This window comes from Nelumbo lutea, chromosome 7 (genome assembly GCF_056320005.1).
Source record: "Nelumbo lutea isolate HS-2025 chromosome 7, American lotus-T2T, whole genome shotgun sequence".
Classification (NCBI taxonomy): Eukaryota; Viridiplantae; Streptophyta; class Magnoliopsida; order Proteales; family Nelumbonaceae; genus Nelumbo; species Nelumbo lutea.
This window is the reverse complement of record NC_142690.1, coordinates 3,224,264-3,237,165: the sequence shown is the minus strand read 5'-3', so window position 1 is coordinate 3,237,165 and position 12,902 is coordinate 3,224,264. Positions and strand designations below refer to the sequence as shown.

The 12,902-nt window shown below is 37.8% G+C and overlaps 1 protein-coding gene across 1 annotated transcript in view; it reads left to right on the top strand.

Moving 5' to 3' along the window:
• The window catches only part of GSL10 (glucan synthase-like 10), a 123,321-nt gene that overhangs the window by 5,962 nt on the left and 104,457 nt on the right, over nucleotides 1-12,902 (top strand). Inside the window, exons 5-11 of the mRNA XM_088954511.1 lie at nucleotides 864-987; nucleotides 1,333-1,443; nucleotides 1,526-1,651; nucleotides 2,250-2,339; nucleotides 6,521-6,618; nucleotides 8,137-8,254; nucleotides 8,825-8,950. Of these exons, the coding sequence (XP_088810637.1) occupies nucleotides 864-987; nucleotides 1,333-1,443; nucleotides 1,526-1,651; nucleotides 2,250-2,339; nucleotides 6,521-6,618; nucleotides 8,137-8,254; nucleotides 8,825-8,950 (793 nt within the window). The remainder of the gene's footprint in view (nucleotides 1-863; nucleotides 988-1,332; nucleotides 1,444-1,525; nucleotides 1,652-2,249; nucleotides 2,340-6,520; nucleotides 6,619-8,136; nucleotides 8,255-8,824; nucleotides 8,951-12,902) is intronic.

Sequence of the window (12,902 nt, the reverse complement as noted above, 5' to 3'; positions counted from 1 at the left end):
TCAAATTTTCAATGTTACTATGTTTCATTGTAGATGTCTGCCATCAGTTTTGTATTCATGAAATCTAGGAAAGAAAAATAATTTCATGTCTTCTCCTAACGAGAACAGAGATTTACATAAAACACCATCACCAAAATATGTAAAGCAACAACATTACAACACACACAACAATATGGAAAAAGAAAGGAATCTATGGCTTAGTAATGCCCAATGGGTAAGGTTCAGTTCATTTGACCTGACACCCAATCACGGCTGACCTGAACCTGATCTGACAGTGTCAGGTCAAAGCAGGTTTACCATTTAACCCGATCCATTGTCATCCCTAATTCTATATTTTGTCTTGCTACATTTTCTCTCTCATCTCCTGTTATATTGCTCATTGTATTTCTGACAAATGAAATATTCAGTTATTCACTAGGTGTTGTTTGTGGGCATAAAAACTGTTTCAATAATCCTAGTTTACACAGAGTTTATGTAACTTTTGATACCTTATCCTTGCAAACATGGTGGGGCCCATAAAATGTATACTGGAAGAAAGTTGGGTGCCTTTTCATGCATCTTTGGCTGTAGGGTGAAGAAAACCAAGAGTTGCATAAACTAGTTATTTAGTTGCATTTCAGTTGTTGGAGACATCTACATACTGCCAATCCTGAGTATAGTAAAATAATTTTCTCTTCATTCTTTCTACCCTTTACATGTTTTACCTTTTAGGTATTCAGATATATTTATATGTAGGGTCATGCAAATGTTTGTGTGGTTACCAATTGAAAAGTGTTTTTGTGTGGTTACTCATTTGTGGCTACTGTTTTTTTCTCCCTATTTTTCATGCTAAGTATTCTGTACTTTTTGTTATCAAATATTAGGCTGGAGCGTAAAACTCTGAAGAGGAAGAAAGTTTTTGCAACTTTAAAGGTTTTGGGAACGGTATTGGAAGAGCTTACAAAGGAGGTCTCTCCTGAAGATGCAGAAAGGTTGATTCCTGAAGAGGTGGGATTTCTGGTCTTTCTAAAACCTTTTTCATCATTAAGGCTGGAGTTTTGAGTTGTTGGCTGTTTGCATGGTGTAGACTTAAGTTTCCTTTTATTTCTTCCTCATCTACTACAGTATTGTTTAATTTCTTTGTCTCTCCTATTTATGGGTTATTGACTATTTTTTTAAATTTTTTGCACAAATTTCTATACTTTTATGCTCTGAGGATTTATTGTTCTCTTTACTTGTATATCAGGTATATTATTAATTTCTTTTTGTTATTGGTAAAATGGAAGAACAAGAGAAGGCATGGATTGGTTGTGCAAATTCTTGCTTCAACTCATTCGATTTGTTTCTTTGCAGCTGAAACGAGTCATGGAATCTGATGCAGCAATGACAGAGGACCTAATTGCTTATAACATTATACCTCTGGATGTTCCAACCATGACAAATGCAGTTGTGTCATTACCTGAGGTAAAATAGTTTTATATTATTAGGCTCCAGGTTTCTAATTCTTTGCTGGCATTACTCTTTGACTTTCTGAATTTATTGTCAGGTACAAGCTGCAGTGTCAGCTTTAAGATACTTTAGGGGCCTACCAAAGTTGCCTGGTGATTTTTCTATTCCATCCACAAGGAGTGCAGATATATTTGATTTTCTTCAGTACGCTTTTGGATTCCAGGTTTGTACTTAGATCCATGGTCGTGTCCAATATTTTCTGTACATTTGTGTTAGAAATATATGCTAATCATTGGTAGGCAATTGCAATGTGAAATGGGGTGAGTTATATGAGTAAGTGAGATAATGGTGAGGTCCTCCACTTGTATGGATCTTACATGGGTTTTTGGGAGGATTTTGGATTTTGTTTCCTTTTTATTGTTTTTTCTCATACAATCACATTATCTTGGAATGTCCTCTATTTGGTTGACTGTGCATTCCAAGAGAAATTTAATTTGAGGTAATTGCCTTGATTTGTATTCATGCTTAACTGTATTGGAAGTACCACAGACTTTTTTTTGCTGCTTGATCTATAAATGTATGGATATACATCATTGCTTCATTGGAAGTTGGCTTGGTTGTTTTTAATGCTATTGACTGCTACAAATTTACTTTTGTTTTGATTTTTTTCATGGTCCAATCTTGCATTTTGGTTTTTATTTCTTGCGGTCATGCAAAATGTTCCTTTCTGTGTCGTGTGGTTAATGATTTGTTATGGATGTCTTATTAATGGTGTGGATCCTCTGTCCTAATAACTAAATATCTTTTTGGCTGTGCAACAGAAAGACAGTGTTTCTAACCAGCGTGAACATATTGTTCATTTGCTTGCTAATGAACAATCTCGTCTTGGTATTCCTGATGAAAATGAACCGGTGAGTCTTGTATAGCGATTTGTTTCTTCATTACTAATATAATTGGTTCTTTTTAGAGTCACTGTATTTTACTCCACCTTCTTATTTGCAATGTCCATTATCTCATTTTGTTGGATCTGTAGCTATCATGTGTTAAGTCAGCTTTATTTGTCTTTCTCTGACCTAGCTATGGAGTCTTTGGAAGTATGGATTAGGCTGGTATTCCCTGTACATGTAATTGTGAAGATAGTACCTATTTTATCACTTATAAGCAGTCAATTGCCATTCTACTTACATCTTCTCCTGTTCTCCACAAATTCATTAGAGGCTATTGCTTGTAGTAAAAAAATTATTCAATTCTGTTTCCTTTCAAACCCCCTAACTTGTGGTGAAGGAGATACTATAGAGTATGGACATTAGGATATGATCTCCAGATTATTTTTTGCTAATAAAATTAAAAGGAATTCATTAAAAGAAAAAATATACAAGCAGCATACAGGCTTTGTGGCCCAAGCAAACCAACAGAATAACATTTACAAACCCATGCACCAAAAACAAGAATGCTTGGGCCAACCAAGAAGTGTTCCTGTTCAATTCAGGAAGCTTTTTTTGAAAATGTTGAAGGGAAATTCCAAATGCAGTAAGAAGATTTAGAAGACAGAAAACTACTAATGTAGAAGGGAAAATTCCTAATGCAGGAAACTTTTTTTGCCAGGTTAAAGTTGGGAGTATTTGGGACAGGACTAAAGAAGAAGGGAAAGAAGACAATTTTTTTTTGATCAGCAAGAAGAGAGAAAGTTTCTCAGATGAGAAGTGAGAACTACATTTCAGACTATGGGTACACAGAGAAAATGGATAAAGATTGAGTTGCGTTTTTCATCGCTAGGGATTTGTGGGGATCGAGGTGTTTGGTGGGAGGGTATGCATGATATTTGTTTGGGGTTTTTTGAAGTTGTATCTGGATTTGGATTTCTCAGGGTGTACTAGACTTGGTAGGGCTGATTTTCTGTTTGAGGGGTTTCTTTGTTTTTGGGCAGGTTTTGTCTTTGCTGGGTGATTTCTTATCACCCTGTTGTATCTGCTCTTTGCCTTTTCATTAATAAAGTTTTTTATTTATCTTCAAAAAAAAGGGCAGAGACTTGGGTGGAATCTGTGTTGAAGGACCGTTTAGTGATAGATGGCTGTGGTAAACACAAAATATTCCTGAAACTAAAAAGATAAAAAAATCCAAATCCAGGGCAGTTGGTACATGTGACCAAGGTTTTTGAAGAACGGGCTTTGTGGGGTGGGGCTAAGTAATAAATTCAAAAGAATTTATGAGAGGAAAACGGTGAAAGTGAAAAATGATCACAATAAGGGGAAAGTGGACTCTTTTTTTGATTCATAGAAAGTGGACTCTTTACACAAGATAAATCAGATACTCCAATAATGGGGGAGGTGGACCTTGCTGATAGACAATCAGAGGAATCAGACATAAATTATGAAATAAAGGATTCAGATAAGGAGGATGAAGGTTCAGAGGGACAAGAGAGTTGTGACAATGAGATCCTAGATCTAACAAGAATGGTAGAGTAGAAATTCGAACTGGAATAAATGGTTGAAGCTGAGGTTCAAGTCAGTGAGATAATAGGTCTCTTTTTTCTGGGTGGGGAAGAATTTACTAGGAAAACCTTCTTGGAGTTTGAGAGAGGTAAGGAAGGGTTGGGTTGCTGAGATTGATGGTGGGTGGAATTGGATTGAGGAGTAAAGGCCTTTTAAAATAGGGGAGAAGAATATAGTTTTGGATTAGTTTGGGTCTGTTTATGGTTGGGATAAATAGGAGTTGGTATATTGCTTCATCTGGCTCATTTTCTTGCACTTCATTCTTTTTGGCCCTGACCCAATCTGCAGACAGTTCTGTGTTGCCATTTCAGTTAAGGAGGTTTGGAACAAGTCTATCCCCCCTAGGGTAAGGGGTTTTTGTTGGAAAATCTTTATCAACACGTGTGATCTCCAAAGAAAGAGACAAAGTTGGTGCCTTTCCCCAAATTGGTGTATCCTTTGTAAATCTCCCATCCTTTTGTTTCTATCATCCGGGAATGGTTTTTCTCTTTTTTGGTGCAGGTGGAGCCCCCTGCCAAATGTATAGGGCTTGTTTGATTCTTCTTTTGTTAGTTGGAAAAAGAGAAGGGGGGGGGGGAATTCTGTGAAGGTGTACAAGAGCAGCGGTATGCTGGACAATTTGGGAAGAAAGGAATCAATTTTTTTTTTTTCAGACAAGGAAAGAAGTAGAGAAGGAATCAATGAGGCCATCACAATTAGAATGATCCAGTGGGTCAAGCCTTTGAGCACCTTTGATGACATCTCCACAAATGACTTGCATAGGAAGTGGAAGGAGGTGGCAGACTCCTCTCTCCCAAAAGCTATTATCAGGCCGATGTGGTTCACATCTCCTTGTGGGTTTGCCAAGTCGAATTTGATGGCACTAGTAAGGGGAAGCCAGGTCCTTCAGGCATTGGGGCTGTTTTCTGGAATGAGGAGGGAAGAATTTTTGCTCTATACTTGGGATCAATAGGTGTGGGAGATTCATTGAGGGCAGAAATAATGACGATGATGAAAGGAATTCAAAAGTGAAAGAGCTGAGCATTAGAAGGCTGATTATTGAAGGGGCTAAGTTGGTTATAAACTGGCTGCAAAAAGAAGATATTGGTTGGTGGAACTTTATCAAGGAAAGAAGGAAGTTCAATTGCTTAACTCAAAGCACAAAGATTCAGTTGCAGTGGGTAAAAAGGAGTGCAAACACTTTTGCTGATGCTTTGGCAAAGCAAGGGGTGGGGAGGGATCATATGCTCTGGGTTATGCTGTAAGCTATGTATTTCGATGTCACCTTGGAGAGGGCTAAGAGAGTTTCTCACTTTGTGGTGCTCCATTGTACCTCTTCAGTTTGAATGTTAACCAAGAAAGATCCAAAACACATCACACTAATAGACTGCCGATCGGGCTCCAACCTCTTTGTTCTCACGGTTTTCAATGCTCTGCTCACCTGAAACGGTCATTTTCTCTCAGCTATCAGAGCTTTGGTGCTTCTCAGAGCCATCTCAATCATCTGTGACTCTCAAAACCACTTTCTTCTTTCCTTTGCAATCGTATCTGCAACCACCCAAACCTAACCCTCATCATTTCCTTCCCAAGACTTGTGAGTACCTCCTTAGAGTTAAAGACATATGAACTATTTTAATAGTATATACTTTTTGATAGATGTGTCAGTGAGTCCATATATTCTCATCTTTCTGAGTTAGACTCTTGTGCACGTATCAACTTCTGTCTCTTGTGCTCATGTCCATGTGACACTAACGAGGGAAAGTCATCTGAGATGGTTTATTCATATGTATAGATTACAGATGATTGCATCAGTGAAGAGTGAGCTGGTGTAAGTAGAATTTTCTAGAAGAGCAAGGTGAAGACCAAAGAAATACATTGTCTGAAGGATTCGTGTGGCCGATCCCAAATAGTTGAGATTAAGGCTGAGTTTAGTTGAGTTGAGTACTACATTCAATGCACCTTGTAATTTATATTTTTGGGTTTATTTTGCAATATTGCGTGTGTATGTTTTTATATGTAATGAAAGTTTAGGAAATTTGTCTGCTTTATAAACAGTAAATATAAGTCACCATTGTTTTTAATTTTCTGTTCTGTAATGAGGATTTTTTTTTCCTTTTTTTTTTTTTTAAATCTGAAATGCTTCTTTCATGAATGCATTGTGTCTTGTTTGCCTAACATTTTGCTCTGTAAGGTACTGCTAGTATTGTTGCGATCTTGTGAAGATCTTTTCTTTCAGTCTTAAAGAGATACTTCATCACACAACTCTTCTTTAGTGCATCTCCACTTTGTTCACCTCACTCTAATTTTGTGGTTGATATATCCTTGTGGATAAATAATATCCCTTTTTAAGTCAACAATGTAAAGACTTTTTAGTAACAGATCAAAACTTATGGTGAACAGTATAGATGAGATGTTACCTAAAACTTTTCTTTTATGATGGCCAAGTTTTTAATAAATCAGTTAACCATTGTATTCATAATATTGAATTGATTGCTGCTATACGTAATAAATAGTGGCTTGCTTTGTAGTTAACTGGATATTTCTTACATGGGAAAATTGCTGTACTTTGACTTCATGCTAGTACATGTTTGTCACGATTCCATGCATTCTTTTGGGTGCAGAAAATTGATGAAGCTGCTGTACAGAGGGTATTTCTCAAGTCCCTTGACAACTACATCAAATGGTGTAACTACTTGTGCATTCAACCAGTGTGGAGCAAGTATGTAATCCAAGAAACATTTCTTCCTTCCCCTCCCCTCTCCTCCCAATCAAAATTTTGTAATGTTTTATTATAATAAGATGTATAAAGTAAGGATTTACAGTAGTTCTAGTTGCTATAAATACACTCTGAGGATTAAATGGCAAGGGTCAGAGTTTCCAGTTCCTATCAGCCCGGAGAATCCCATTTTAAATTTTCAATTATTGTTTTTAAAAGCACCTTCCATGCCTGACTAACCTAATGAAACAGTTGTCAAAATTTTAGCACATTGTTGTGAGGGTTCCAGTTATGATATGCCTGTCTCCTATCTCTCCTGTAGTAGATTTCAATATCACCATTTTCCATCCCTGAAGAATATCATCAGTAGTGAAGTAAGAAAACTCTTCCATTGTCTTTACCTAATGAATGGCTCTGCTTTCTGTCAACCCAAACTTGATTATCTAGATTGATATTTGTTAGAGAAAATCCTGGAATTCCTTGCTTCCCAAATCATCCATATGATAGTTTCTCTAGCACATCTTCAAAAAATTTCCCCTCTTTCTTATTGGGGGAAAAGTTCTAAAAAGTGTCTTTGTCCTGTAGCAAAGCTCACCTAGCACCAAAAAAGAGCAAAAAAAAAAAGATCCTTTATACTGATCGCAAAGGACAGTAATTAGCATGTAGTGGTTTCATAGCTGGCCTTGTAAGGAAACCACATATGAGGTGAGGTGGTCCAATGAAGCCTTCCTCGTTGGTTATTGTTACTAGATACTCTTTAATAACCCCCACCCCAATTAGGAAATCACATATGAGGTGAGGTGGTCCAATGAAGCCTTCCTCATTGGTTATTGTTACTAGATACTCTTTAATAACCCCCACCCCAATTAGGATCAAAGAAGACTCTCTAGTGATTCCAAAAACATTGTCTTCCAACACCTTGTTATCCTTGAGGTCTCTCCTAAATTTAAAATCCCAATAAGAGGAGTTCCCTGAAAAGGAAACACATAGACTAGATTGAATGTCTATAATGGTAAGGAGTATAACCTTGGGATTCTTTGTTTCAATAATGATTCTCCCCAACGAAGGTCTGTCCAAGATCTGACTAAATCTCCCCTTCCTGATACTATCTATCGAATTTGTGAAGGTTATTAAGGATGGATTGGATTTCTTTCCAAAAATGTTCTTTATACCAGTTTTGTATCACATCTATTTGGTTGTACCCATGGATATTTTTTTTACAGCATACTGGAACTTATTTGGATCCATAAGAAATCTCCAAAGCCACTTGCCCTATAAGAATATTTCCTTAACATTAATCTACCCAAGCCAATCTCACCTTCTCTGTTTCTGCTGCACATTATAGCCATTTGATAGGAGGATCCTTTTCTGACTCTCCTTGGTTCCCAGAGAGAAGTTCCCATTTTCTTCCAAAAGTTTTGTCAACATAGCCAAATTCAATGTTTCTGTTTGTTCATGATATTTTCTCTATGTTCCATAATGATTATTATCAAATGGAAATTGACAATATTTATTTTGCAGTTTGGAGGCTCTGAGCAAGGAAAAGAAATTGTTGTTTGTTTCCTTGTACTTTTTGATCTGGGGTGAAGCTGCCAACATTAGATTTCTTCCAGAATGTTTATGCTACATATTCCATCATGTAAGTTCAAAATTTGAATAATTTGTCACTTATTTTATATCTTAGTGTACACTGATGAAGTCTTGTTTTTTTGGTTCTTTCATTATGTAATCAATGTGAAGTGATGTGTGATGCTATACATTGATTTACATCTCCTCTTTCCATATGGAATTAAAATCATGAATTCTCAGCTTCTGTGCAGGATACTGCTCTTTGATATTAAATAGCTAAGCATGTTTCTACCATGCTAGTTGGTGTTCTGCTCTTCTTGTATTTTGGTATTTTTAGTGATTCACTTCATGTACCTTTTCAATATCCTTTGGTTCTTACTGATAAAAAAAATTCCTTGAGGTTCTTCTATGCCATGAGTACTTCTGGCCATTGCAGTTTTAGCCTAGTTATGTGATGGTGTTTGCTTTTCCTTTTAAAACAGGGTTGAATACAATATAACTTCTAATTATTTAATCCTTGTTCTATGTAATTGTCTTGAATACCTTGTTGTCTTTTTTCCTGTTCTTTTAATCCTCCACCCCCTTTTCATTTTGTTATGGTTCTTATGTTTCTCTTGGGTCTACAAATCTGTTCCTACAGATGGTAAGGGAACTGGATGAGATATTAAGGCAGCAGGTTGCACAGCATGCCAATAGTTGCAGTTCTCAGGATGGTGTATCTTTCCTTGATCAAGTTATTTCTCCTCTATATGAAGTTGTTGCAGCGGTATGTACTAGTAACCATAGTTTGTGCCCTACTTTATGTATGATAACGTAGGCCTCTCTTTTGATATTTTATTGATACATGGTTTCATATGCTTATGTTTGCTATTAGCATTAATCATGCATTAGTTGTATTGACATTTATGTTCTCGGGTCTGTAAGTAATGGACCTAGAACTGACCCTATATTTGTTGGGCTTATTAGGTCCAACCCCATAAGACCCAATTATAAATGAAAGGCCCTCTGTTGGTAATTCTCTTGTTCTCTCTTTTCAAATAGTTTCCCTGCAAAATTACAATTTTAGGCATCTTATTGTGAAATTATTATAGGCAAACCATGAGAAACATATATAAAATGCTGGGAAGTATCCTTGTCATGCGCCATAAAAAAAGTATCCTTGTAATGCACTATTACATACATATTGGGACTGAACATGTAAAACCTGCCCCGATCCTATAAATATATTGTAATTGGAATTCAGAAGATGGGGAGAAAAATACTGGAGATAAGTATGGAGCTGCATCCCCTTTGCTGTGTGCTGGCTGGATACTATGGAACAAAAGGAACAGAAGGATCTTTGAAGAGGGGAACAATATTGTCTGGAGATGAAGTGATAGCCTGGTTCAAAGGTTTTGTAGATGGTGTTGTACATGCAGTCTTGCAGACCAACCGTCATTATGGAGAACTACAACTACCAGAGATAGGCATAGATATCTCACTGAAAGGAAAGATAATAGGATTTTGAGATTCATCTCTTTGGCGGTGTTTGTGCCTAATAGGAAGCAAATCATTTGTAGATCGGAGGGCAGATAGGGGTCATGCTGGGAAGTGACTTCTGATGTCCTTTAGCATTGAGGTTAAGCAGCTGTGGTATGTTAAGAAATGCAAGAAGGTAGAAGAAATAGAGCATCACATTTCAAATGAGGATTTGGAGAAGGTGACATTGTTGGCAACCCCGGTAGAGCTAATAAGTAATAATAGCCAAAGAATACTAAGTGGTAGGAAGATTTAATAGCTTCATCAACAGTTTTGAGTTGAAAGAGGTTCCTTTGCTACATGGCCTTTTCACTTTGTCCAATCTTCCGGAGAACCCTACATGCTCTAAGTTGGATAGGTTTTTATTCACAGCAGATTGGGTGGAGCACTGGGGGACTATTAATTCTAGAACATTGCCTAGGGTAACTTTAGATCATTGGCCTATTACTTTAGTGAGAGAGGATCTTGGTAGTAGAAGGCCCACACCTTTCAGATTTGAAAACATGTGGTTGTCTCACCCTGGTTTTGTTGAGTCGGTTAAAAATTGGTGGAATGAAGCAATCCAAGCGCTAATTAGGAGGGTATGAAATTCCATTGGAAGTTGAAGGGCTAAAAAGGAAGATCAAGGATTGGAACATTCTACAGTTTGGAAGTATTAAAGAGAGAAAACAGGGAGTGATCAATCAAATTGAGGAGTTGGATGCTAAAGAGGGGCAGGGGGGGTGGGTACTTTTGAAGCAAGAGACAAGCAAGAGAGATGGGAGCTCAGAAGACAGCTAGAAGATATTCTGTACAAAGAGGAAATTAGTTGGAGGCAAAAGTCTAGGCATAAGAGGGTGAAAGAGGGTGGGGGTGAAGCAAGAGACAATCTAGAGAGATGGGAGCTCAGAAGACAGCTAGAAGATATTCTGTACAAAGAGGAAGTTAGTTAGAGGCAAAAGTCTAGGCATAAGTGGGGGAAAGAGGGCGATAGAAACACTAAATTTTTTCATGCAATGGCCAATGATATGAGGAAAAGTCTGATTACCAAGTTGGAGTTTGATGGGGTGTCTATAACTTAGTAGGATGAGATTGCTAGGGCCTTTGTCGAGAACTTTAAGGCTATTTATAGAAGGCCCTTAAATCAGAGAATCTGGGTAAAAGGTTTTGAATGGCTGAAATTGTCTGAGGAGACTAAGAGGTGGCTCAAAAGAAAGTTTGAGATGGAAGATGTTTGTTTTGCCCTTGACAAACAATGGCAAGCAGGGCCTAGTCTCTTATTCTACATTAAGCAAAGTCCACAGTCTCTTATCCCTCTCAGAGGGATCCACCACCACCCCATTCAAGATCTGAATCAGGTTCATGACATTTTCGGCTTCTAAATCCCTTAGGCCTCTTTTAAACCCCAAATCCCAATCAAACCCAAAGTTAGACTGCGAAGGAACCGGAAAACTACCCAACCTTGCTTTTATACCAGGAGAAGGAAAATAAGGAAGGAAATTGGTTTTTCAAAGGTACATCACCCACCCAAATGTGCTCCCAAAATTTTACCTAATTCCTAGAACAAAGGTCATACCTGATGTGCTGCAGAAGAGAAGGTAGAATGTCATGCATATATTTCCAAGGAGAGGCTCCAGTTGACCTTGCCAACCACCCAGTGTCCCAGCCATCCTCTGCTTGACCATGAATACTCAAAATTACCCTAGTCCACAGCTTATCCTTCTCACCTTCCAACATCTTCATTTTTCTTCCAAATGTTCCCTAATACTAACCCTCCATCAGCCCTACTTTTAGAGAGCAATTCCCAATTCGCCCTGTGATCCTTCCTCTCCTCCCCTGGTTCCCAGGAAAAGTCCCTCATCAACAAACTGTAAGTGGGTAATAGGTATACTATCTTTCCTAACCCTCCACCCCCTCACAAGACTTCTCGAATCTTCTCTCTCAATTAACTTCCCCAAAACTTCTGCAAACAAGATAAAAAGGAAAGGAGAGAGGGGGTCCCCTTGTCTAATTCCCCTAATAGCCGGAAAGTGATCCACTACAGTTCCATTCACTAGGATGGAATAATAACAAGTCTCAATACAACCCAATATCCATTTGCACCATTTCTTCCCAAATCAAAAGCAATCCAACACTTGCATCAGAAAAGACCAATCAACCATGCCATAGGCCTTCTCCAGGTCCAAATTGCACAAATCCCTTTCTTCTTCGTTCTTCTCAAATCCTCCACACACTCATTAGCAATTAAAATTTGATCCACAATCTGTCTATTTCCCACAAGTTGCCATTGCTTCTATTTATATCTGTTCCGAAGAAAATTTCTGTTCTGGAACATCTACTTTGCTTCCTGTTTTTTAGAAACATGGAACACGTTTGACAGAATGTTCCTCAGGAGCATTCTTCTTTCTTTGCATCAATTGAAATTTATAGCCATTGAGAAGAGAAAATACTGCAGCAGACATATAGTTATTCATGTAAATGGGTGTTGAATATGTGCAAACATCAAAAGCACGTCTTTTTGGATGTTTACAACGAGATCACATGACACATTGGCTTTATGAGGAAATCACCATAATGCACCAAATATTTAAGAAAAATGAATAAGAAAAGGGGTTTTCATCGTAAACAGAGATTTAACAAAAGGGTTTTTCACTAAACAATCTTATCTGTTCACATCAAAAGGGGGTTTTTGTGCAACGATTCTAAAGATGCATCTCACTAAATGTCGTGAAAATGTATCATCAAATGGAGCTGCAGATGTATCTCACCAATGATTCTAAAAGAGTGGAATGAAGTGGCACACTCTTTTGAGAAGAAAGAAAGAAAGGTGATGGAGTGGAAGCCCCCAGGTCTCAATGAAGTCATGCTGAATTTGATGGGAACTTTGTAGGAAACCTGGGTCTGGCAGGCATTGGTGGTGTGATCAGAAATTCCTCAAGCAAAGTATTTGCGATGTACTCAGGACCTTTAGGGGAAGGTGATTCTTTGAAGGCTTATTAGCTCTGCTACAGGGGTTAAAACTTTCCAAGCAAGCAGATCTTAAGAACTTGGTGATAGAAGGTGACTAAAAATAGTGATATCATGGACCAATTCAAGGGTAATGCTCCTTGGATTTATAGACATCCCTAAAGGGGATAGTAAGCCTAGCAAGGGAACTCAATGCCTTGTTCACATGGACCAGGAGAACTGCAAATGGGATGGCTGATTCATTAGCCAAACAG